The sequence below is a fragment of the Microtus oregoni genome, unplaced genomic scaffold, assembly GCF_018167655.1.
Source record: "Microtus oregoni isolate MIOR12 unplaced genomic scaffold, Mior012 000062F_ref0000492, whole genome shotgun sequence".
Lineage (NCBI taxonomy): Eukaryota > Metazoa > Chordata > Mammalia > Rodentia > Cricetidae > Microtus > Microtus oregoni.
Window position 1 is genome coordinate 4804975 of NW_024543872.1, and position 25796 is coordinate 4830770.

At 49.8% G+C, this 25796-nt stretch overlaps 1 protein-coding gene across 2 annotated transcripts in view; it reads right to left on the reverse strand.

Annotated features, from left to right (window-relative positions):
* Window positions 1–408: 408 nt before the first annotated feature.
* The window catches only part of Mindy4 (MINDY lysine 48 deubiquitinase 4), a 110463-nt gene continuing 85075 nt past the window's right edge, over window positions 409–25796 (reverse strand). For both annotated transcript variants that reach the window (XM_041640281.1, XM_041640280.1), the window contains 5 exons: window positions 18305–18368; window positions 15101–15262; window positions 10661–10841; window positions 10055–10127; window positions 409–855 (listed from right to left, as the gene is read on the reverse strand). In XM_041640281.1, the coding sequence (XP_041496215.1) occupies window positions 807–855; window positions 10055–10127; window positions 10661–10841; window positions 15101–15262; window positions 18305–18368 (529 nt within the window). In that variant the 3' untranslated portion in view covers window positions 409–806. The remainder of the gene's footprint in view (window positions 856–10054; window positions 10128–10660; window positions 10842–15100; window positions 15263–18304; window positions 18369–25796) is intronic.

Below are 25796 nucleotides of genomic sequence, written 5' to 3' on the forward strand. Positions count from 1 at the left end.
GGTTCTCCCCATGACCACAGGGAAGTCCACACTTGATCCATCTGCTTGTCCCCCTCTCCTTTGCTCACACGTGTGGCCAAAAAGTCACTCCCTGGGTAGCTTTCTACCTGCACCCATTCCAGCCTCCTCTAGGTCCAGCCCATCCTCATGTGACCTCACAGGAGAATCAGGTCTTCCCTGGCTAGGGCTTTCTAGGGCTTAGGCTGCTCTTGGACAGCAGGCTATGTAGCTTGTATCTTAGACTATGCTGTTCCTATGAAAAACAGAGAGACCAAGGGTCATGACAAGGATATCCCTGAGACAAAGGACAGGGCTTGTCCTCAGATCTTGGCTAGGAGATACTTTGCCCATGGCGGGGGGGGGGGGGGGGGGGGCTCCCCCTCCCTGCCCCACCTTAACTACAGTGAGAACAGACCTGTGCTCCCCTCACACCAACCAATGAACCACACAGTCTTGGCCCTGGTCACAAACTTGACTTTTGCTTTATGAAAGCTGTAGTAACAAGTGTCCAGAGTCCCCAAGGCCAGCCACAGCAGAGGCCTTGGAGAGAGGGCTATCCAGGAAGGATGCAGACAAAAGGCAGAGTCTTCAGTGTCCTTTCCTGTCATCGCAGTCACAGCTGCGTCAGCAGTGCACCAGGCCCTACCACAGCCCTTCATGGAAGAATCTGGAAGACTCTGCATGACACTGTGGGCATGCAAACTCAGGCAGGGTGACTCCTCTAAGAGACTTGGCCCTATGACCTGTGGTCCAGAGGTCATCCCAGTGATGAGTGATGAAGCCAGAGAGCTTGATGTATACAAGGGTCACAGGATGGGATCGGAGCCATTCCAGTTCACGGATGCTCCCTTCCATCTACGAGGAAAGTGACAGGACAGTGTTAGAGCTGCAGGGGTCCAGGAAGGAGGCTTTCGAACTCCAGTCTGCCCACTAGCTTTCCACACTCTCACCCAGCTTAACACCCATACAGCATGCAGAATGGACAGACACCCAGGACACTGGTAACTAGAGGTGACAGGCAGCTTGTCCATTTGTGCCGCAGCTGACTGTGCTTGGTGCTGGCACCAAGTAAATCTGGACCTGACAATGGCCGCTCAGGGGTACCTGTTAGGATCAGGGAAACAGATGTTCTGGGGTGTCTGGGGTTCAGGAGAGGAGCCAGAAGGTAGTGAAACGTGAAACGATGCAGAGGGGGCTGGAGAGCTAAAAAAAATAGACCAGGACATTTCTTTCTGTGCGACAGGACCTACTGAGGGCTGTGAGTTCCACAGGAACAAGATGGGTTTTGAAAATTGGTTTATAAGAAGAACTAAGTAGATAAATGGTAGTACCTCTGATCCAACAGGACAGTGATTGTAGGTAACACCAGGGAATTTCCTAACACTTGATTCTAATCAAGAGTTGATTTTCCAAACAATTGATTGGAATCAAATTTATAGCAGATAGAGAATCTATGCAAATCTATCTTCCATTAGGGGTAGTTTGCATCCTAAGACAACACGAATAGATTATGGATGCTGCCAGACAGCACAACAAGGCAGAGCAGGAGACTGGGGCTTAACATTGTTTCACAGTGTATGAAGTTTAATAAGAGGTAACCAATACCATGTTTTCAAATCCAGAGGTCAAGTCAAAATCCAACTGCCACAGGCAAGGGAAAAACAGAACTGTACTTGTTTTAACTCAGCAACTCTTTGGGAAAGCCCAAATCCCCAAGAAAGGAACTTCAGCAGTTTGGATGCTCACCTTACTAGACCTGGATGGAGGTGGGAGGTCCTTGGACTTCCCACAGGTCAGGGAACCCTGATTGCTCTTCAAGCTGATGAGGGAGGGGGTCTTGATCGGGGGAGGGAGAGGGAAATGGGAGGTGGTGGCGGGGAGGAGGCAGAAATCTTTAATAAATAAATAAATTTTAAAAAAAAGAAAAAAATAAAATAAAACTATTCTTAACATAAAAAAAAGAACGAGAGAGAGAGAAAACAGGTTCACCCAGTAGCACTGCAGTGCTCAACTGAATGACCAGAGCAGGAGGCACTGTCCACAGAGACATGTCCCCCAGAGGCTCATGGTTTGAAGTCTTTGTGGTGCCATTTTGGGAGGCTGTGGAACCTTCCAGAAGTGAGACCACTAGTAGTCTCTAGAGATGATACCTAAGCCCTGGCTCCTGTCAGACTCGGTCTTCTGGTCTACCATGACGTGAATATCCTCTGCCACATGATCCTTCTACTAAAGCTGCTTTACCATGCATGCCCTCCTCACCCAGATGGACTGAACCCCCAAAACCATGAAAAAAGTGAAATCTCTCTTCTAAGTTGTTCATTTTGTGTATGGTGGTCAGAGCACTATGAACACAACTAACACACTGGTTTCTCACCCACAGATTCAACCACCTGTACATCAAGAAACAGCACAACAAAAACACACCCCACAAGCCAAGAAACTAACCTGTACTAAACATGTATAACATGACTATAATAATATTATTACTGTTCTGTAATAATATTATAATGTGATTACATATTAGATATTATAAGTATCCAGAGACTACATTTTACATATTAGATATTACATATTAGCTATTATAAGTACCCAGAGACTACTATTCTAAGTACATTACATATTAGATATTATAAGTATCTAGAGACTAAACTCTACAGAAATATATGTTAATACTAAGCTATTTTATAGAAGAGATTTAAGCATACTCAGATTTTTATATTCTCAGGTGGCTTTGAAACCTCCCTATTTTTATGGAGTGACAATTGAACGGCTCATCTTGGACCCGACATTGCTCACCCTTATTAGCCCATCCACCAACTCATGTCCACTTCCTTCTGGGGAGGCTGCACTTTGTCCTCTCTAGCTCTCTGCACTGCTGCCTCAGGGTCTCTAGTTTTCAGGCTGAAAATTACACTGTTCCAGCGGTAGCGGAATTCACACCCACTCTGTCTTCTAACTCACTTTCCTGCAGGTTATAAGCAGCTTCTTGACGGAGTTATAAACTGCATTTCCCCTGCTTCATATTTTCTGTTTTATACCATTCCATTTCCCATCAAAGAAGCAAGCAGATTTCTTGTCATTTGGGAAAACACAAAAAAACAAATCTTAGTTGTAGTTCTGTGCGACAGAAGTTGCCCACAGTCACACAGGAATAATTAACATCACACTCTAGCCCCACCAGGGCACAACAGGGACAAGATAAACTTCCCAAACCACCGAGGATGCAAGAATGTCATGTGCAAGACAAAATGCTGCCCTAATGTACACCCTAGTCAATGTTCCAGAACAATAAGAACAGTCTACTTAAAAGGCTAGAATAGGTAGGTGAGGAAAATCAGCTTAGACATAAATGTTAATTTGAGGGACTGCTCCCAAAATTCTGTGTTCTCTTTGGTGTCATTTGGTGGCACCCAGCAATGCTGAAAGACCTCACCTCCTAGGGCCATGAGCTTTCTGAGCAGTAGATCCATCACTGCCTGCAGGAGAGGCATTTGGTTCTGTTTTGGTCACACTACTCAGAACCAACTTCAAAAGGAGGTCTTTCAAACACCAGCGCTGGCAGAATCGCCTTCCTAAGATCTGGCCTATCCCGTGTTTGGAAGCAAATGCCAATGCACGTTCAGCATTGCCCGCATCATTCCTAGTGTGAGAACCTCAAGTCGGTCTCTTAGTCTATTAGGTGTGGGAGAACTGGGTGACTCAGTGATCTCTGCTGCTCTAGACAGCTTCCCGAGCCTTTTGTATGTCAGGTGGAGCCAACGGACTCTTATCAGTTTTGTTTACTTAGACAGAACACACCCCACTTTGATGGAAGGCATCTACATTGTAGCCTTCCACTGTTCCACTGTCTGAGTGGTAGACATGGCCACCGTACTGGTAGGCAACTTGACAGAACTTGGGGAAACTGGCTGTTACATGAGGAGTCTTCTGTTGGTAAGATTTGGGGGATTGGAATCTCATGAAGTCCCGGGGAAGCAGCATAGGTCTATGAGCAGGGAAAATGTCCCTTGCTATGATGGGCACACTGAGCAGGTGTGGGTGGAGAGGGGCTGGGTCCAGGTTCTGGAAGGCAGGCTCATCTACTGCAGACACTGAGTGAGTAAGCAGCAGTTCAGTGATCTGTAACAATATAATGCTATTTGAAATGTTTACTTATCTCTTCCTGATCGTCTTTGCAGTTCTGAAAAGTGCACCATAAAAAAAAAAAAAAACTCTTACTCTTCTACTAAGATTTGTATATACACATCAAAGTCTTAGGTACCAAGACCACATCTTAGTGGCCTGAAGAGATGGCTCAGCCGCTGAGAACACTGGCTGCTCTTCTGGAGGTCCTGGGTTCAATTTCCAGCACTCACATGGTAGCTCACAACTGTCTATCTAGAACTGCAGCCCCATGGAATCTGATGCCTTCTTGTGTACAGATGGACATGTAGACAAAACACCCACATACATAAAATAAATAAATCTTAAAAAAAAACCCAAACACACATCTTCTGTACAGATTCCTAAACAGTGACAGAAAGGAGGCACAATGAAGAGTGACAGCTCCACCCTCAGCCTGGTTCCTGGGGTCTAGACTGCCATCCTCTTCATATCCGCTCAATCCCCAGACTCTACCTTCCCATGAGCTCCGGACAGACAAAATGGGGTGTGGCTTCAGTGCAAGGTGGGCTGTACTCGCCCATCACTGAACAACATCTGTGTCACAGCTGCCCCACTGGCACGCTGCTAGATCTACGGCTGGTTTTGAAGTCACTCACAAGGAAACCAGGCCTCCCATCCCGGCCAGGAGCAAAGGCAGCGGAGAGAAGCACCTTGCTGTGGTATGAGAAATCAGAGCGTCTGAAACCCAGAAAGTACTGAGCAGGACCGTGGCTCTGCATGGTCTGGAGGAAGAAGAGCTTTGCCAATGCGGCAGCAACAAGGACGGACTGCAGGGACATGACCGGTGAGATAGAGAGGTGCCTGAATGTGCCGCGGGAGTCAATGGCACTGTCACCAGCAGTAACTCGGGAGTCAGGCAGACAGTACACTTCAAAGTGCCTTGGCACTGGATAATTCTGGTGTGGGAGCTTTTCTGCTCACTGTGGGACATTTCGTGCCCTTTCCCTGACTGTAATTGCCCAAAGTGTTTCAAGGCTGCCAAAGTCAATAGTAACATCACAGAGAGGGCTATGGCATGCAAATACCACCACCCCAACCCCAGGGCAATCAGTGCCCCACAGTGGGCTCCAGCCTGAACTGATTCAGACCACTGCTGAACCTGATGGGCTTCATGTGGGAAAAGAGCCCATGTGGGGCAGCAGCAAAAAGCGGGCAGGCCTGATTTCAATGTTCCAGACTACTGAAGATGCACCCAGGGGTCCTTTTGCTGACCTTGATCTTCCAGACAGCTTGTGCTCAAGTTTCTGTTCCTTTGGCCATTCCAAATTAGAAGTAGTTCTAGAGCCAGCCCTGTGTGCTCCCTGGCACCCATGGCCTTGGCCAGTCCTCCTCCTGGCCCACCCAACCTTCTCTAGGCTCAGATCCAGCCCCCTTGCAGAAGAGATCTGACTTGACGGTGGCTCTCAGCACTTGTGCTAGGCTCAGGAAGGGCTGATATCACCTGTCGCTCAGAGTTCTGAGGTATAGGGACACTTCTCTACCCCAGCTCTCCTCTTGCACATCTGCCCTGGAGCCTACTGCCCCCAACCCCAGACTCTTTACACGACTCCACACGCCGTCCTGCAGTCACCCCCACACCTTCTCCCCCACCCAATCCTTCTCCAGCCTGCCTTTCCCCACATGTCCAGAGCCCCTTGTAAAGATCAGAGAATACTCCCGTGGGTTCTACTTTCTGTCTCGCGGCAGCTTGGGAAAGAGGCAATGATACCTGATTGACAGATGGGCAGAAATGAGTTCAGGAAGACAAACCATAAGATGTGATGAGCCAGGGCAGAGTGGGAATGCGTCGACAGCAGCACGCCAAAAGAGTGTGTTGGACACAGACGGTGGGATGCCAAGGAGAGGTCCTTCTGTGGTTAAGGGGCACCGTGAATAGGGATCCCAGGCAAGGGCATCAATAGGAGGAAGTGGGGTACATAGATGGATAGGGAATTCCTGAGGGAGGCGGGTGCCCTCCCGGGCCTCAGAGACAGATACTGACCCTAGCTGGAACCAGTTTCCATCTCTTGTCCGAGAGTCCAAACAGAAACATCTGGGCCCTAGCTCCAGGCCCGGTTAAGAGTTCTTTCCTCTCCTCTCTGGCCTGTTGACAACTGTTTGATTTTTCTCTCACTCCAGTGAGGATGGAGGCCTGGGAGAGGTCAGTGCGTGCTGTTAGAAATGACCTCCAAAGAGTCTGATTTGGCTGATGTCGTTTCAGAACAACAGGGGGAGGAGCAAGAGATGGATGACACAAGACATGCCTGACACTGTGTAGGTTACAAGAGACCCCGTGGGGCTGACGCGTGCATGGTACCGAAGAGCAGAGGCAGCACAGAGCCCTAGTGATGTTTCCAATTAGGGTGCCGTTCTCTGAAGGCAAAACCCAAAGTCTGGGCTTGTGTAATGCCTCCGTGACAACAAAGCCAGGTGACAGGAAATCACACTGTCCGCTCAGTGACCTACCACTGGGCTGGGACAGTGAGAGTCTAAGCTGCTGGTGACTCAAAGTGGCTGGGTAGACCTCCATGTGGGAAACCTGCACCTCCCCATCTATAAAAGAAAGGGCTAGATTGAGAGGTGTCTTGGCACCCCTCTGTGGACTAAGTCCATTGCCAGATGGCCAGATATGCAGTAGGTATATCCTATAGGGTGGGTCATAATTCCTGCAGGGCCCTAAGGCTGGGCTTAAGGATAAGAGGCCATCTTCCCCTGGATTTGATCAGGGCTGATTCTGAACTTGACTTCCACTTGATTTAACTCCCTGAGAGTGGGAACTAATTCTTATCCTGCTATTTCTTCTAAATAATCAAGAACAGAGCTTCCCTGAGAGTTGGCACAATGAAAAGGAAATTGCACCTACCCACTAGGTGCGCTAGCTAGCCACTGTTCTCACACATGGACGGCATGATTTGGAACATTTGGCTGCATCTCACCAGGTATTTAAAATGTGACTCTGGCTTGGCAGTGACCTGAGGATGGTCTATGGTACCATGCGTACCACACAGGTCTACAGGCAGCGGCATTTGCCACCTCACCGCAAACCCCATAGCCAAGACAATGGCAGCAGGTCCTCATAGTGACCTCAGAGGCCACTTTCCCAAGTTCCTCCTTTGAACTGTTTGAGAATCTGCAGCAAGAACAAAACACAAAGCCTTTGCAATCCAACCCCTTGGACTAGCATTCCTGGCCTGCTGTTTCCCATTACACTGGCATGCTATCTGATGAATGGAGGGGACAGGGACCCAACCACTGAACTCTTCACTCACCCACTCAGCCTTCTGGCAATAATTCTGGGAAAAACTCTGGAAAAGAGCTCCCAGGGTAACTGGCCAGGTAGACCCACCATGGCGAATGGAGAAAATGGAGAAAGTAGAACAGGCAAAAACCTGGTGTTGGGAATAAAGTTCCCTGGCCTCTGGTTATCACTCATGCTTGGTACCTCCCTTTGTAGCTGACTCACTAAGGCAGGTTCACAAAGCAGATGGACACAGATAGGACCCATTATTAATCAGCACTTCTCAAAAGTAGTCCTAGGGCCTAGAGAGACGGTTCCACAGCTAAGAGTGCTTGCTGAGCAATAATGGGGGTCAGAGTTCAAAGCCCAACACCAGACAATAAGCCAGATGCCCCATATATGTCTGTAACTCCAGCTGCAATGGGAGTATTGCTCTAGACTATCCAAGAAAACACGAGCCCCAAGTTCAACAAGAGACCCCGCCTTAAAGAAATTTGGTGGGGGGAGGATACCTGCTATCTTCTTCTTGGCCTCCAAAGTATGCACAAGTATGTATGGGTGTATACACGTGCACACGCACGTACGCACGCACGCACAAACACCGAAACACGAACAACAAATGACTACTTTCTTAAGTGGTTCTAGGGCTGTAGCACCAGTAGCAGCTAGGAACTACACTGAAGTTCACCTCCTCAGGCGAGGAGAGGTGACCTCACAGAGGTCCTGGGAGGCTTGGAGATTCCAGTTCTAGCATTTTCTTCAAAGGAAGCTGACGACTAGAAGTCTAAGGACCTAAGTTCTGGGGCAAGACTTTCCAGTGAGTAATCCAGAATTCACATGGGCTTCCCCTAGCCTTCCCGGGGCTCCATGGGATCTAGGACACCCAAAGTCCATAGACCTGATGTCCCCATCCCTGTATGCTATACAAATGATATTTATCTCCATGACAAACACTGGAAAACACTTCTGAAGATGTCAGGGCTATGCCCAGGGCAGGGAGTAGAAGTGAAGGCAGGAAAGCCAGGCACCACTCCCCAACTCAAGCTGCTCTCCAGCTCCCCCCACTAGGGGTCACTGGGGTAGACTGGGTTAGGGATTGTCCCATGAGACCAAGGAACCAACAGAAGAGATCCAAACCCACCTTTCATGACTCTGAACTGAGTTCCATGCCAGCTGTCTCAGGGCAAGACAGGCCAAAACCCTGAGCCTTCCTCAAACAACTGCCCAAGAGATTGAGCTCAGGAAGCCCAGTCAAGGCTGGGGACTGCTTGGCCAATCAGGAACTGTTTCCAAAAGCAGGCAATGAAGAGATTAAGGGGTACCACTGGTGGGAGGGGTACAACGAGAAAGTCAAAAGCAGACATCAAGGAGCATCCCAGTGGTCTGGGAGGGGAGAGGCTGTGCCTAGGGGGTAGTTGGGGCCCTTTTTCTTCAGAAAAGTCGCCCTGTGGCCCCCTTTACTAGCCTGGACCAAGAGCCAAGGCCAGTGTCACCTCCTTTCCCCTTCAAAGCCCTTCACTCATCACCTTGAATGAGTGGCCCTTTGTACTTGAAAGGACAGCGACCTGCATGTGTCCCAATTCTCTGATGAAAACAGTTAGCCTCTGACCCTACAGGAATGCTGTATCCCTGTGGGGCAGGGCAGGGAACTGGCACAATGGGGATAGGCCTGTGGCCCTCCCACTTCCTCTTCCTGATGCTTCCACCGTGCCAAGGCAGTCCCTGCTCTCTTCCTCAGTACCGTTCAAAGGCTTGCGTGCAACAGGCAGCACGCCTAGACTCCAGGTATGCCATATGTATCTCAGGTGGTCGGAATCACAAGGCCAGGCTGTGGCTCTGGCCCCAGCCACTTCGCTGTCAGGGAAACAGATTCCTTTTGAGACAGCACCAGCTATGAGCACCAAGTATGATGACAGTGAAAGCTAACGCTAAACGTCATCCATGCTGGGCTCCAACCTACCACTGTCCACCTTACAGATGACCAAGTAAGTCAGATAATGAGGCCCAGTGTATCACAGCTAGCCTGCAGCCTTGCTCCAGAACTCATGCTCAGAATCACTGTGACATACACTACATGCCTGGAAAAGCAACCAGAACCTTGTCTCCATCCCAAGATGCTGCTGACTGTTTCCCTAGTGTGCACTGAGCTCTCCCAGTCATCACTACAGACTTTGAGATGAGCTGGCCAAGTGAGCCAGGGGCTTCTACCAGTGACAGCCCGCAGGCTCTGCAGAGCACAGTCCCAACCTGGAGTCCAACAAAATGTTTAGCAAGAAGGGGATGGGCTTTTCCCAACTCTAGCCTGAGCTGCAACTGTCCCTGAATGCAGAGTCTGGATGAGGTGTCAAGGACCTACCCAGTGCCTCGGAGACAAAGACATCTCTGTTCAGTGTTCAGACTGGCTATACCACACAAGGGTTAGGCAGGTACTTCTGTTGTGGGCAGCTACCCCACACCACGATGTGGCCATCCCATTCCCGCCCACCCACACCTGACCATCTATGCCCTCTTCTAATTCTTTTTCATTCTGCATCACCTGCAAAGTCAGAAAACTCAGGGACATCTCTGCTCAGTGTTCAGACTGGTTATACCACACAGGGGTTAAGCAGGTTGCGGGCAGCCACCCCACACCACAACGTGGCCATCCTACTCCCTCCCACCGCACCTACTTACTTGGTTCTGATACAGAGCTCAAGGGGCGGGACAAGGTCTCTGCAGTTGTCCTCTGGGGTGGTCTTGGTGGTATCTAGGGAGGAGGGAGAGAAAAAGCACTCGCATCATCTCAGGATATGCACTCCTCCTAAGGCCAATACAGGCAATTCCAGGGAGCCAGCCCAATCCTTTGAGCATCATGCTCTCAGCTCCAGCTTAGCTGGATCTTCCCTCCTTCTTGGTCATTGATTCTTACCTAGACAGTGCACTGGCCTCTCATCTCCAGCCTCTAGCAAACCCATGCCCTACTTTTGTAACCGCAATACTCTTTCCTAAGAACACATGTGGTCTCATTATTCCTCTACTCTAAAACCTCCCATGACTCCCTACTTCCTTAAAAGCCAATCCAAACCTATCAGCAAAGCTCAAAGGACACTTGTATATGGTCTTAACTTTACCTTCTGCCCTTAGTACATCAAGTGTTCAAGGCCCTCCCATGCCTCTCTCTTGCAGGCTGGACAGCCTAGTATCACTCTCTGACCCCCATGAGTATCCCAAGAAAGTATGTGAAGGCTGGTTCTGGAGCAGCCTGGATGCTCCCTGAGGAGATGGGTCAGGGTGTCTTACCCACAGTCAGCCGAATCTCCTCCTGCTGGTTGGCCAAGCCATCGTAGTAATACAGGTCAAAGAGCCGCTCCGCCCTCCAGTCGGACAGGAGTTCTGGCTGTAGGCTGAAGAGGGTGCTGAAGTGGCTCTCGCTGCACACGACCCAGATGGGGAACCTCGGAGTCTTCAGGAAGCAGCCAACCTGAAGGAGGGGAAGACCTGATGCACTGTGCTGACTGGTTAAGGTGAGGCTGACTTCCCAGAAACCCTTGGTGTGGTGTTACAAAATCCCTCCTGCTGCCCAGACACACCTTCTAGAGCTGGCTCCCTCACAAGGCTTACAGGGAATTCACACGCAGCATTGGTTCCAGGTGGCATCACGCCACAGCCCACCGTCCTCTAACCCACTCTTCTCCTCCAGTCTCTCCCACTCCTCACTTGTGTGTGGCTCAGCCATGGCCTCCTGATTCTTGCTGTACTTCTCATTGACGCTCAGGTCCCCTATCCCTGGGCCTTCCCATTCTGTGTCCTTCCTCGGGAGAGCTATACCACGCTAGTTGGTACATCCCTGCATCCTTCTGGTTCCCAGGGGCATGTCACTGAGCAACCGGCGCCTGGAGACACCAACACATGCACCCCTAGCAAGAGCCTCCCCAATGTGTAAACAAATGATTGAAAAATGAAGGCCCTCCGGACTAACACTGGACTTCACCCCCCTGGGGAACCAGGCAAGAGGGTTGAGTGAGCAGTCTATGGTGTCAGGTTGTACGTCTGAAAAATTCAGGGTGCAGTGGGCTGTGTGGTGAGTCTGGAGGAGAAGGTCAGGGCATCACTGGAACACAGAGCAAAAAGTCTCTCTGCAAGTTCCCAGCCAGGGACTCTCATGGCTGGCTAAGGATGTGTGGGAACAAACCAGAGACCCCCAGCACACTGGCACAAGGCTTCCTCCAAAGAGATAGCCTATTTCTGACCCTTTGTGCAGGCTACCCACTACCCGCTCTTCTATGTGTGCCCCAGGCAGCACCTCGCTGGCCCATGCTAGGCTATTCAGCTATGTTGAGCTGGTCCTGCCTAATCCACAGCCTCCCCCAGGAGATGAGATATTTGCTGCTCAGTGTTTACAGCCTCCGTTGTGGATTAAGGAAAGAATGGAAGCTATTTTTCCAATGTGGAGAAGGGCATACTTGCTCTAGGACCCACCACAGAATCGTGAGGCAGCTCCCACCTCAGAGGTAATGCTGAAGGTACCTGGGACAGAGGGGCTGCATTCGGGAAGTCCTCCATGAAGGACTTTCCTATGAAAGTGGAAGACCACGTTGACAAGGGCTGGCTGCTTTCTTAACTAAAATAAAGGCCCTCTTCGCTCAGGAAGCCTAACTCTCTCTGCTCAGCTGTGTGTCACCCAAATGGACCGCAGGCTTGCTCGCATTTGGCCATGCCTGACTACTGCATAACCCGACTTAGCTTCCCTTCTGTGCTCCAAAGAGGCTGTTCATTGGAGGCATGGCCGGGGACTGGATTCACTCACAACATGCAGGGATGGAGCCTCAAGCCAGCCATGGGCAGGCCTGGGCACCATCAGCTCCTGAATTTTCCAAATGAGGGGCAGAGGGCAGCTTGCCATTTATAAACAACAGTCAAAAGATTAAGAACAAAACACTGCCCAGAGGGCTTACAAATGAGTGGACTCATTCACAAGCCTTTTCCACGAGCAGACATTTTCCAGAGAAACTTCCTTAGGAGTCTCGGGGAGCTGGGCATGCCCTCTCCTGGGGGCCATGCTGTACCTTCACAAGCTACTTTTATTTGTTTTTTTATCATTCTGAACTTTTAAACTTATTTTTAGTGTTGAGGAATAAACTCGGACGATTGTGGTAAAAAAAAATAATAATAATACCCTGCCACACTCCTAGCTCCTGAGATCTTATGCCATTCAGATTTCTCCACATCGACAAGTATATACTGTGATTTTGACAATCACTGTATAAGTCAGTAAGAATGCCCTAACAATGACCTGTTTCTGAACACGCAAATGGGCAGCTTTTGAATTGTGCTAGAGGGTGTAGTATATCTCAGGAGAACAGCTTCCAGAGCCAACGTTTTGAGGTCAAGGATTTGAGGTCTTTTAATTTGCTGTAGCAGGTCAAGCCTCCTTCCGTCATTTCTTGCACCTTTTACGTCTCATTCTTGTGGATCTGATAAACAAACTGTGAGGCTAATGCATTTGCGTGTCTTGATTGCTAGTGTAATGTGAGCTATTTTTCATGTATTTATTTGCCAAATGACTGGTAGGCTTCTAGATTTTTATCAATGAACAACCAATTACTCTCTTGGAGTTTTTGTTGTTTGGGTTAATTTTTCAGCTTTTGGTTTTGGGGGGTAGTTGTTTATATGTTGTTGTTGTTGTGAGACAGGGTCTCCACGTGTACCCCAGGCAGGCCTTAGCTTCTAGATCCTCCTGAGTGCTGGAATTACAGGCACATATCACAAGCCTAGGTCTCCTGTAATATTTTATATTGAGTAAACAAACCTCTCTCCATTAATTTGAAACCTAGGGACAGAAAGGAGGGGAGGTGGTATCAAGAGGGTGAAGGCTGCCAGGCCCTACATGGTCGTTAGGGGGAGAAGAGGTCAAGACCCAGCCTTGAGGACTTCTTGAGAGAAAGAGAAGGTGGTATCTAGAATTCCATCTGTAGTGGAATTGCCACGGGACAACACAAGAAACTATCCACTCTCCACAGGGGACAATACTCCCTAGTTTGGCCAGCAAAAGGGCCGTGTCAGTTCAAGGAATCTATGAGAAAACAGCATTGGCTCCAAGTTTCTCCAACAGTAACTTCATTCTGAGTGAAGGGTGGTCTTGTCTTGACTATTTTGCCCATCATTTGCCCTCTACTGACCAAATCATAATATTTTATTTTTTTTCACAGGAAGCCTGGACCATAGGAAGACATCAGGGACTATGGTTATCCTGGAGTCTATGAAACTGGCCAAGCTCATCCTGTTCAGGACATGGACTGTCAGGCTGGAGACGATTAGAGCCTCCAGGCTCTCAGGACTTCTCCTTGGCCACTGGGTCAAATTGCTCCTTTCCTCCTGACAGCAACGCAATCAGAAAGGAACTGTCCCCTTTCCTCTCCAGGCGGTTAGACCCCACACATCTGCATTCCATGAGCTGGGGGTATCACTCAGGGATGGGGTCAGGAAGAGGTCCATCACACGGTCCATAAAGCAGCACACCTAAACAAGAGGTCACATAGGAAGGGTGGAACAAAAATCCCACCTCCCTCCCACTCTGCTAAGTCATTTACCTAGCACACTGGGGGCCCCATAAAGGAAGTCCTGCTTCCTTAACTAGGCCCTCGTGGTGTCTGAGTAGTCTCTGTCTCGAGTAAGGCTCCCGTTGCCCCTCGGGACAGTACTCTCCTCAGTCACAGAACTGTGGACCATATGAAGCCACTGAGCAAGGTTCTGAGAAGGTCTGAAAGAAGCCGAGGCAACAGGTCTGATCAAGAGCAGCCCCACCAGACCATGGTACTGTCACCAGGGCCCAATCAGCTTCACTTAAAGTCCAGGCCTTTGCAAGGTTTCTTTCTCAGCAGGAAAGGAGGCAGAGGGACCACACCTCAGCAAAGAGGCCAAATGAAGCTGTGTGGGCTGAACTGTGCCCCCCTCAAAGGGCATGCAAACCCAAGTGCCTCTGAATCAGACCTTCTCTGGAACTGGGGCTGCTGCGCATGCCATTGGTTAAAAAGAGGTCATCCCAGAGCAGTGTGCCCTGAAGCCTACTGAGGTTCTCAGAGACAAAGACACAGGGAGCAATCAGCCAAGTGGGACAGCAGAGGCAGGGCCTGGAGCGCTGCATCTATAAGGCAAGGAGAGCAAGGAGTGCTGGAATGCATCACCCGTCGGGGGAGGCAACCAGCACCACCCATCAGGGGAAGCGCCTGAAAAGATTCTCCCTGCCGCCTTCAGAGGAAGCCCAGCCAGCTCACACCTTGGTCTTGACCTGCCAGGGTCTAGCACTGTGGAAGAGGCACCTCTGTTGTTTCACCACCTCATCTGTAGGATTTCATTGTAGCAGCCCAAAGTAAGTGATGCAAAGCCTAATATGCAAAGCTCCTGCCTCCAGAGATCACCCTCCCTCAACACACTGCACACATGCATGCATATGAGTACAAACCACACAACACACACACCCCAGATGCAGCCACTCTGATGCACAGCCACATTAAAAACCCTTAAGAGTTCTTTTCAGCTATCCTTCCTGGACTCCAGGATCTGCCGTTTGAATCTGAAGTGTCTGTGGCACTGGCAGCCAAGTCGTATTTCTTCTAGTCTGCTCTGTATTCAGGCTGGAGCTGAACTCCGGCCAGATTTGGGAACTAGAGACCAGCTTCCCTTCCTATCTCATGGGTCCAGGAAACTAGGCTTCTGGGGCTCCAGAATGCATGTCGGTACCTGGCAAACATTGTAGTGTTCAAAGAGAGATAAGAAACCGATGTCGCTGCGTGCCTCGATGCCTCGGAGAAGCGTGGTGTTCCCATCGCCTGAGTCTAGCTCCACTACATCATTGAAAACATTGGACACGGCTCTCCCGGTCAGGAGAAGATTGACGAGTTCCTGTTGATGAGAGAAGGGGAAGCTGTGTCAGATCTCTGAAATCAGCCTCGGGAGGGTGGAAGGGAGGCTGGGAACAAGGAGAAAAGGGCGGAGGAGGAGAGAGACCATGGAAGGCAAGAAGGAGAATGCAGAGTTGAGACAGTAGGGCCTTGATATTTCCACAAGCTCTGATGAGGGAAATCTGCCAACGGCTCCCATGTTCCCATCAAAGGACCCTGAGGGACTCAGCCATCTATCTGCAAGCATCCCTTGACAGACTACACTGGAGCCTGTTCTGAGTCTCAGTACTGGGGAGATGTTTGAGTGGTTACAACACAGCTCTATGCTCTGGGCCAGTTAGGGAGGTAGAGGATGTGTCTGTGCAATTGAAACCAAATGCAGGATATGAGAGGGACTATAAAAATATGTGCACAAAGTCTTCCCTGCTCCACAAAGACACGCAGTCACATAACCAAGTGAGAGCAGCTTTGTTGGCGAGTGACCTGTGGGAGGGTCTCGAAAGATCATGTCTTTAAAAACAAGCATTTTAATGTTTGAAATGACTTTAAATTCAATAGAAGTTGCAAATATAGTCCAGAGAGTTCCTGTGTTCCCTTTACCCAGCTTCCCTCTATGATAACATCTCACAGGACCCAGCACATCTCACGACCAGGAAGCCAGCCAGTCCTGCACACTGCAGCACTAAAGAGGCGCCCCTGGTCTTACAGAGGTCTCAGGGGGATGGTAAGGAAAGCAGGACAGGGACAAGAGCGGAGGCAGGGAGGGAGCAAGAAGGTGGTGTTCAGCTTGCCCCAGATACTAGGTATCCAGCAGCCCTGTGGCTCACGCCACACACCCAGGCAGTCACCAGATGTGTGACCTCGGACCTGGAGGCAGTGTCAAGTGCAGTGTGGCATCTCTGGAGTCTCTATCTCTGTGATGACAATGTATCACTGAGGTTGAACCCCCATGTCCCACCACTGGTTAGGAATAAAGAAACCAATCCTGACAGACATAAAAGGACTTGTCCTGGACACATAGCCAGAAAGTGACCAAGCTGAACTGTCACTCGCATCTGCTGAGTACATCTCTGCCACCCTTGGTGCCATGCTACATCTCTGCCACCCTGGCTACCCAGGCAGCAACCCTGCCTAGACAAACACTCCAGCTGAAAGGTGGTAGCTTCCAAGGACGCTGGAGAAGAACTCTGATGAATCCATCCCTAGCATTCAGACAAGCAGTCCCTCTGTGTTACCCTCCCCCAGTAGGGCTGGCATTGCCAGTAAGGCAAGCAAGACCGTAGCTGTCTCCTAGCCCACAGGAATGGCTGTGCCACCCCTCCCCAACTCAAGATCTGCAGGGCAGAGTTCACAGAAGGGCTTCCCCTTGAGTTGGCACATGAACCTTCCACTGGTGCTAACACCCTTGCTCCAGTGACAGTTAGGCCTCCATTGATGGCCACCAAGGGGCCCCCATTGGAAGGAGACAGTGAAGGGCCTCATTGTGTCCTGCAGGGGAAATGATAAAAGAATTCAGAGGAAATAACTGCTCTGGGATACTGTACCTCATGTCCAAAAGCTACCAAGAAAAGTACGGTCTTTTTTTTTTTTTAAAGGTGGAAAGTTTTTCCATCTGGTTTGCAGTAAGAATAAAGGCCCCTGCTCTTCCATCTGGGAAGTGTTCAAAACATTCCTCCCAGCAGGAAGTGTTCTTGACAGAGGAGCACCACGTACCTCCTGCCCTCAGTGCGAACACCCTGCAGTAAGGGAGCTCAACCACCATCTAGTGCATTGCTCCTCCAAGTGTGTGCCACAGACTGTTCCCTCCTCAGGGAGCTCTGAGAAAATCAGCCGCTACGGGGCTGGGGTGTGGTGGTGCATGGCTGTAATCTCAACACTAAGGAGACTGAGCTGGGAGGATCTGGAATTCAAGGCCAACCTAGGCTATATAGCAAGACACAGTCCCAAAAGAACAGAAAGAAGATAACCAAGAAATTCCCTAGCCCCAGCCCAGCCTGAGTCAGAGCTCGCTTTTCAACATGACCCATTGGATTAGTGTGCAATCAAAGCCATCAGTCATGGACCTGGCCAAATGCTTCTTCCACAAGGGAGGGGACTGGAGTTCAGGGAGTGGAGAAGATGCCTCAGCTCCTTCTGTGAGTGTCCAGAGAACAGGCTTGAACTCAGCCCAGGATGATGCTGGTTCAGACTCCTCTGCCTCCAGTTTGACTCCTGCCCCTTGTCTAGGCAGCTCCATTCTCCACCCTCAAAGAGAAGGAGATCAAGGCCACCAGTCAGCCAGATGAGAGGACATTCATTGTCCATGGTCTTCTTCCAGGGAGGGGCAGAAACCAACCCTACACCCCTCTTGTGGGTGTCTGTTAACCACAGACCTCAAACTTGCCCTTGCATGGGACCAAGGTAGTTTTCCAGGGTAAGGCACAGGTGAGTCAAAATCCCAGAACAATTAGTTAGTTCCCAGCTTGTCAGAAGACTGTGAGTTCTGGATCCTGCATACAGAGAGGGCAACATGCAAACATGATCCACACGGCCATGATCAAAGGCCTTGGGGTGCTGAGAAAGGTGTGCACGGAAGCTCAACACACTCTGGACAGGACCTTGAATGGGTATCTTTGGTAGCATCACCTGACGGAGCATGAGTGATGAGAGAGGCCAGGGTTGTTTTGTAAAGATGCAGAGGGAAGTGGTTGTGAAGACGATGCCCTCTACAAGTGTAACGGACGTATGTGGCTACCCAGGGTTACCAGCCACGCTGGGGCATGCTCTGACAGCCTGGGCTCTGTGCAGTTCAGACTTAAGTGGATCTATGTCCCACCCCTTAGGCATCCCCATGACTCCAAGAATACCTAAGTCAGCAGGTAGAAAGCATGCCAAATGTGGAAAACAAACTGAGCATTCCTCCCAGGTCTCCAAGACAGTGAAGCCCGGAAGAGCTTCATGAAAGCTGCATGAAGGTGTTTGATCAGATGAAGAAGGAAGGAAGAAACTCAAGAAGGGGAGGATCTGACTGGCATTCCCTCTGTGGGCTCCATTGCCTCCTGACCTGTGTGCAGTATCCGTGAGCTCCAATCAGATGGCTGGTGGGCACATCAAAGTCCTGGCGGACACTAGGAAACACAAGAGGAAGAGGCATTAGCATGTTTGTGCCTCACTGAGGTGCCAGGCGCTCTCTCTGGGCCTGGACTATGGATTCCAGATTTGCTAGGAACCTAAGCATTCCACGCTGTGACTCTGTGGAGGTGCTACCAGCAAATGGCCTCCATTTTGGTAACAGGCAGTTGTGCTGTGAAGCCAATGTCTAAATTCATACCACAATTACCGTTACTAATGGTGAGGATGGAGGGCCTGCCTCATCTCTGGGCCTTAGGCACCCAGCCTGTTCAACAGGAGGGATTGGTTGGAAGGGACTCCAATGACTCTGCTGTGGTTCCAATGTGGTTTGAGTATGTCTCTCAAGGGATCATGTGCTAAAATACAACTCCCGCTGTGAGGCAGGAGGAGGGGAAGAGTTGCAAACATGTATGTACACTCGTGGAGGTCACAGGTTGATGTCAGATACCCTCCTCCACAACTCTCCACCCTACTGTTTTGTAGATGTATTTATTTTGTGTGCAGATGTGTATATACATACAAACACACACATGTGTGTACACCTGCCAAGAGCTGGTTCTTTCCTTCTTCCATGTGGGTTTGGGGATCAAACTCAAGTCACTAGTCTTGGTGGCAAGCACTCTCCCACTGAGCCATCTTGACAGCCTCTGCCTTATCTTTTTAAACATTTCCTTTGAGGATTTCACATGCTCATACAATGAAATATGATATCTACTCCCCTTTAATACCAACTCCTCCAAGATCCCCAATTCACACCCTTGCCAACTTCATGTATTATTACTATTATTATTATCATTATTATTATTATGTGGCCAAGAACCATTTGTTCAGAACATAGGAAAGTGAAAGTCATGGCCACAGACTGCAAGAGAGAAGAAGGACTTCTTATTTTTATAGATGTGGAAAGATGCTCAGGCAGGTGGGCACTGGGGACAGGTGAGGTAAGAGTCTGGTTCCTAGGCCTCTACAACTACACACAGACCTGGATATATACAGGGCCTGGTGTGCTTCCTATGTTCATACCCCAGAAAGGGCACTGAGTTGGGGCCAAGGGTAGGAAGGACTCTGTGACTTAACATCTATTTTTTCCTGTTAGTGGGAGAGGAGAACCTGGTCTCAATAGATGCTTTAAGTTCACAATTCCCCACACACTCAAAAACCCAAAACACACTCTAGTCCTCTGCTCTTCCAAGATAACTGCAGAAACTCAAACTCCATCATCCTTGCCAGAAAACCGTGTGTGTGTGTGTGTGTGTGTGTGTGTGTGTGTGTGGTTTTTAACTGAGGGTAAAATGGGGAAATGGTGTTCAGGAGATGGGCCTTGGATAGCATCACAGAGACATGAAAAGAACCACAAAGACCCAGGGTCCTCTGGGAAGGCCCAAGCCCACCAGAAGCCGACCAGCGTGCCTAGGAGAGAGACAGCAAGGGGTGACTCAGCCAGCACAGTGCTCGGTTGGCGCTAGCTGAGGCAGAAGAATTGATGGAAACGTTCTCTGTGGCATATACAACATCTGATGAGAAGAAAATAACCTCAAAGCAGTCCTGGGGGGACTGATAAGCATCGCTGGCCACCAGCCACCTGTGGCTTTCAGAAGCCGTCCTATCTTCATAAGCTCTCGGCCGCGTGTTCACCCAGCAGGCTAGGAGGCCTGCGTCAGCTGGGAGAAGAGGGACTAGCAGAACGGACAATGGGAGGAAATGGTAATTGCATCCTTAGGTGCAAACACGATGGGAAATTCAGAAGCTGCTTGGATCTTAAAAGGGAGGGACATGTGTATTTCACATTAGGGCACTTGGGAGACGCCAAGGAGCAGCTTATGGCTTAGGAGATTTACAACTTTGGCAAATAGCAATGCCCAGTCCTCCCCTGGGGAGATCTGACAGGGCGCACGTGTGAGGAGTCCTGGGGCAGAGGCCATCATCCTCTGCTCTGGTTGTACAAGAGATCAGCTCACACAGAAGCCTGACCCGGCCCCAAGTTCTAGCTCCAGCCCACGGCAATTGCAAGCCTTTCTTCCCTGGGTCTCCCATTCTGGAGCAAAAACAGTCTTAGTCTGAATTATGCCTCTCCAAACCCACATATTGAATCCAGCCCAAAGAAGCAAACCTGCCTAAATCACCCCAGTTAATCAGGAGGCTGAGGCAGAAGGATTGAAAGTTCAACCAAGCCTGGCGTGGTGGTGCATGCCTTTAACCCTAGCACTCACAGAGGCAGCTTTAGCTCTGAGTTTGAGGCCAGTCTGGTCTACAAAACTAGTTCCAGGACAGGGAAGGATACACAGAGAAACCCTGTCTCAAAAAACAAATGAAGTGGAGGAGGAAGAAAAAGGAGAAAGTCAAAGGTCAGCCAGGGTTAGAGCAAGACTGTTTCAAATTTTAAAATGGAAAGAGGATTTGCCCAGCAAATGTGAGGCTCTCAGCTCAATCCTTAGTACAGTGTGTGTGTGTGTGTGTGTGTGTGTGCACGTGTGTGTACATACACTCTGAAACCCCAACCAACCCCAAGGTCCTCAGAATATGCTTTTAGGGAAAGTGAGGGCCTTTAAATGGGTGCTTATATTAAAATGAAGCCAGCAGGGTGGGGCCCTGATCCAACCCGGCCTGCAGAGCTGCATGAGGCTCTGTGTCCAAGTGTTCCTGGCCTTCTTTTTTTTTTTTTTTTTTTTTTTGGTTTTTTCGAGACAAGGTTTCTCTGTGGTTTTGGAGCCTGTCCTGGAACTAGCTCTGTAGACCAGGCTGGTCTCGAACTCACAGAGATCCGCTTGCCTTGCCTCCCGAGTGCTGGGATTACAGGCGTGCGCCACCACCGCCCGGCTCCTGGCCTTGTTAGCACCAACCTAGGATACTAGGGTAAATGACATCCAATGTCACTGTAAACTCAGAGCTCTCTTACCATAAAATCTTCTGAGCGGAAGCCCACTTTACAGAAGTTAAGACAGAGCTCCTACAGTGAATGCAAAGATGAGTTTTCCCCAAAATTCTCACTAGGATACCGAGCCATAAAAGCTAAGAGGCCAGGGTCCACCTGAGCCATGTCACAGACGCTGTACTGTGCTTCAGTCCCTTCAGCAAACTGTGTTTTCCTGCATTGTAAAGCCAATAAGCACAGAGTGGGAAAACCTGCGTGCACCTGACCATGGGAGGGGGGACTCAGTACCAGACGCCCTCCTCCCAACTCCTCAGCATCTGGATGGGCCAGGACCAAGCGACTTGACCTAGAGAGTGCAGGCTCTGACAGAAGACCGGTTCAAGCTAGTGACATGTACCATGCAAGATTGGAGGCCTGAAACCAGTTTCAGAGCTCTGCCCTTTGTCGCAGGTCTCCCAGCAGTTACTGCTTCTGCCACAGAGCAAGCTGACAACAAGGGATCGTCAGGCCTGCAGCTTCAGATCCTCCCAAATGCATTCTTCTCCCAAAGCTTTGAGAAGTCAGGAGGGCAAGACCCTCATCTCTCACTGATAGAGAAACTGAGGTCCCGAGAAAAGACTGTACTTTGTACTTGTGGCCGTGGCCTGAAATAACAGCCAGCCATTAGCCTGATCAGCCAGCTCCAGGCAAGCCAAACCCCTGAAGCCCCACCCAGGTTCCACCAACCTTGGCTCCAGCCAGCTTGTCCCTTCACCCAAAAGTCTCCCATGTGAACATGGCATTTGGCACAGAAACTTCTAAATAGAAGAGAAAATAATAGGCTTGTGTAGCCTAGAGACATGGCCCCATCCATGGTTACAACCATTTACCTGAACAGGGAAGGTTTGTGGCCAGCTCAGACTGGGTCTACCAAGTTGACTAACCCGTCCCTCCCTCACAGCGTGAATCCACACTGACAGAATAAAAACCAGGGAATGGTTAGTGTTCTCTCGGAACTCCTAGCATAGGAACAAGAGTAGTTGATCCCTGACTCTGATCTTTGAAGCACTAAGTCTTGTTGGACAGAAATCAGCCATCCCTTTCAACCTGATGACTAGTCCTCGGGCTCTGCAGGACCAGGTCTCCTGGGTGAGCTCCTATGGCCCCTCCCAAAGGCTGCATTCCTTCTGCACCCCTAACTACCTCAAGGAGGTGAGTTTCTGCAGTGGGAAGGGCAGCTCTGATATAATAGAGAACGTGGGCTCTAAGTCGGGGATGCCTGGGTTCAAGCGGAAAGGTTGCCATTAAAAACTTGTCCCTTCTTGGGAGTCCGTCTCCCCAGAGGCCTTAGGAGCATGGCGATGTCTCCTTCTATTATGGGTTACTGTGAGAACAGAGTGAGATAAACTATATAAAGCCTCTGGCATGTGGTAAATGTCACTTCCTTTTTCCTACAATCACAACAATTAAAAACAGGAAAACAATGACTGAGGGGTCATGATTCCTGCAACCTCAACCATTCATGTCACAGCCAAGAGCCTGTGGTAAACGCAGGCTTCCAGGAGGTTGAAATATAGCCGAGGACATCTACAAAGGATCTGGGGAATGTTTTTCCCAGGACGGCTCAGAGAGAAGGGACAGTGATCAGATACTTGGGTGTTAGGCCTCTTCTTCCTCCTGAGCTGCAGTCCCCTGGGATAACAATAGCTACCCTACAGGGTTGTAAACCAGCCTTGCACATTGCAAGAAAGCACCAGGGCAGGGGATCTAGGTACTTCTCCTCCCCAGGCAGTGAGAAGTAGAGAATACTTGGTATAAGGAAGACACTGACAAGGGGAAAGGGCCTGCCTGCCTGAAGGAAGAAAAAGAAAACACAGGAACCCATGGCCTTCATTACTGCCCAGAGGACCCCCCAGGGAACCCATGGTCTTCACTACTGCTCAGAGTACCCCCCCCCAAGGAACCCATGGCCTTCACTACTGCCCAGAGGACCCCCGAATTTGCCTGTAGTTCATGACTCACAATCTTTTTCTGGCTCTGGTGCCATTCCTTCCGGGCAGACCCTAAACATCTGGTTTTCTGACAAGCTTGAATTGCAAATCCTCAGAGCTGCACTAATTGTTCCCTCCTCCATAAAGAGAGTCCTTCTTTAGCCCAGAGACAGAAATATCCCATCTCCACTCTCTTTCCATCCCATCTTCTAGGACCCTTACCAACTGTTCTTATATGATCACTTTGTCTCTCTAGGTAGCAGCCTGGAGACCTAGGCAACAAAAGCTTTTAGGACCAGGTAATATACTGTTGGGTTCTTCCCTGCCCCAGGCTGGGCTCCAGAACCCGCAGATGCACAGCAAGTACCTGAGGTGCTCACCTCACTGTGGGGGAAGCTGATAGATAACACCTAAATTCCAGGAGGCAAGCAGAGGAAGGGAGAACTAAGCAGCCCAGCTGGGTCAGGTTGCCCTTCTAGAAGGTTGGAGTGCATTACCCTCCTCTCCTCCTACTGAGGCCTGTCCTCATCAACTGGATACCTGAGCCCTCAACTGAAGAAGCAAAGAGAACTAAAACAGACCCATGGGCAGAGGGTCAGGAAGGTCTTCCACTCAGCTGTCAACCCCACTGTATCTTGGATCATAGGGAGTGGGCCCCTCCCATGCACCCCCAAGGCTCAAGAGCCCACTGGCAGAATCACTGCCCACAGCTAGCCCCAGTGGGCACTCCCCAGCTACAACTTGCCAACTCTGCAGCCTGGGGACCCAGCTCAGACATGGTAGCTCAACTTGGAAGTACAGAAGGCACTGGGCTGGTGTGGGCCTCTCTGAAACCTTGCTCTCCATGCCTTCTAAGTCATCAAACACACCTGTGTGGTACTTGTCGCCCCTCCCACAGGGAAGAAGACCTATGCACAGACTATTAAGCTTGGAAATAAAAGACAAGAGACACTGCCAGCTGTGACACTAACTTATCCTTCCCTTTGCAATGATCCCTGAGAAGTGGGACATGTGGTCTCACACCTGTAGTATATTGCCACAAGATCACAAATGCCCAAGGTAGCAACAAGGTCCCTCTCCTTTGTTCCTCTACTTCTGTCTAAACTGACTCCAGACTGCACATTCTATGCTGGCTAGATTTTTGTCAACTTAACTCAATCTATAGTCATCTGAGAGGAGGAAAACTCAATTGAGAAAATGCCTCCATGAGATTGAGCTGTGAGCCAGCCTGTAGAGCAGTGTTCTCAACCTTCCGAAAGTTGTGACCCCCAACTTTTTGTAAAATTGTTTTTGTTATTTCTTCATAACTGTAATTTTGCTCTTGTTATAAATCATAATGTAAATATTTTGGAGATAGAGGTTTGCTAAAGGGGTCTCGACCCACAGGTTGATAACCACTGCTGTAGAGCATTTTCTTAATTGGTGATTGATGGGAAAGAACTCAGCTCACCATGGGTTGGTGGTCCTGGGTTCTATAAGAAAGGAGGCTGAGCAAGCAAGTACACCGCATCCCTCCATGGTCTCTGCAACAGCTCCTGCCTCCAGGTTCCTGCCCTGTTTGAGTTCATGTCCTGGCTTCCTTCAATGATGAACTATGATGTGGAAGTGTAAGCCTTCCACATCAAATAAACCCTTCTCTTCCCAACTTGCTTTTGGGGTCATGGCATTTTATTACAGCAATAGAAACCCTGACTGAGACACATTGCTTCAGGGGAGAGGATGGCAGAACCTGGCCACAGACTTACAGGGCAACAGAAAGGACAACTCAGCATAAGGGACTCTGGGTGAGGCATTTGCTAAGACATGGGGACTTCCAGCACTTGGGTCTCCAGCAGCTTAGCTGGAGATGTTTGTGCAGTCTCCTTGTGAGAAGTCGTGCTGGAATTCACTAAGCGATTTCTCCCACTTCCCAGCTACAGTCTAATGACCTTAATGGGTACAAGACAAGGGTCCTTCCCCATCCTGGGCAGCCTCGCTCATCACTGAGGAGCCCCAGAAAGGAGATGGCTGGAGATCTCTCCAGTAACATGGATCCTATGGTTGTAGAAATGAGCACCCAAGAGTCGGGGCTCCTGGTCTTGGTGGCTGTTGCTTCTCATTATCCAGGCCTGAGAAAACTTAGGAACTCTGAAGACACTGCCTGCCAAGCACTGAGTACACAACAGTAGGTTCCCAACTAGAGCTTCTCAGCTCTTAGCCGAACTGCACATGTCTCTGGCCCCCAGCTCCCCTCTGGGGGCCTGCAACTGGCCAGCTTTGTGCTTGCCTTTTTGTTTCTGAGAGCAGCCTATGAGGCCATCCTCAAACTGACCCTGGCTCTCCTATTCTTCCATCCTCCCCACGCCTCTACTTCCTGACCCAAGCCAAAGCATTCCATTTCACCACGAGAGCTTCCCCAACCAGTGAACCTCTGGGTTGTGACTGTCTCCCTGGGGCCCATCAGGTTCCACACACTCTGTTCACAATGTGAAGCCTGGGGGATCTGACACCCGGCAGGATGCAAACTGCAAAAATATGGTTCTTGGGAACATGGCTGGTCTATAGGAGGGGCGAAGATGCAGAGGAGACACCCAAGTCCCAGA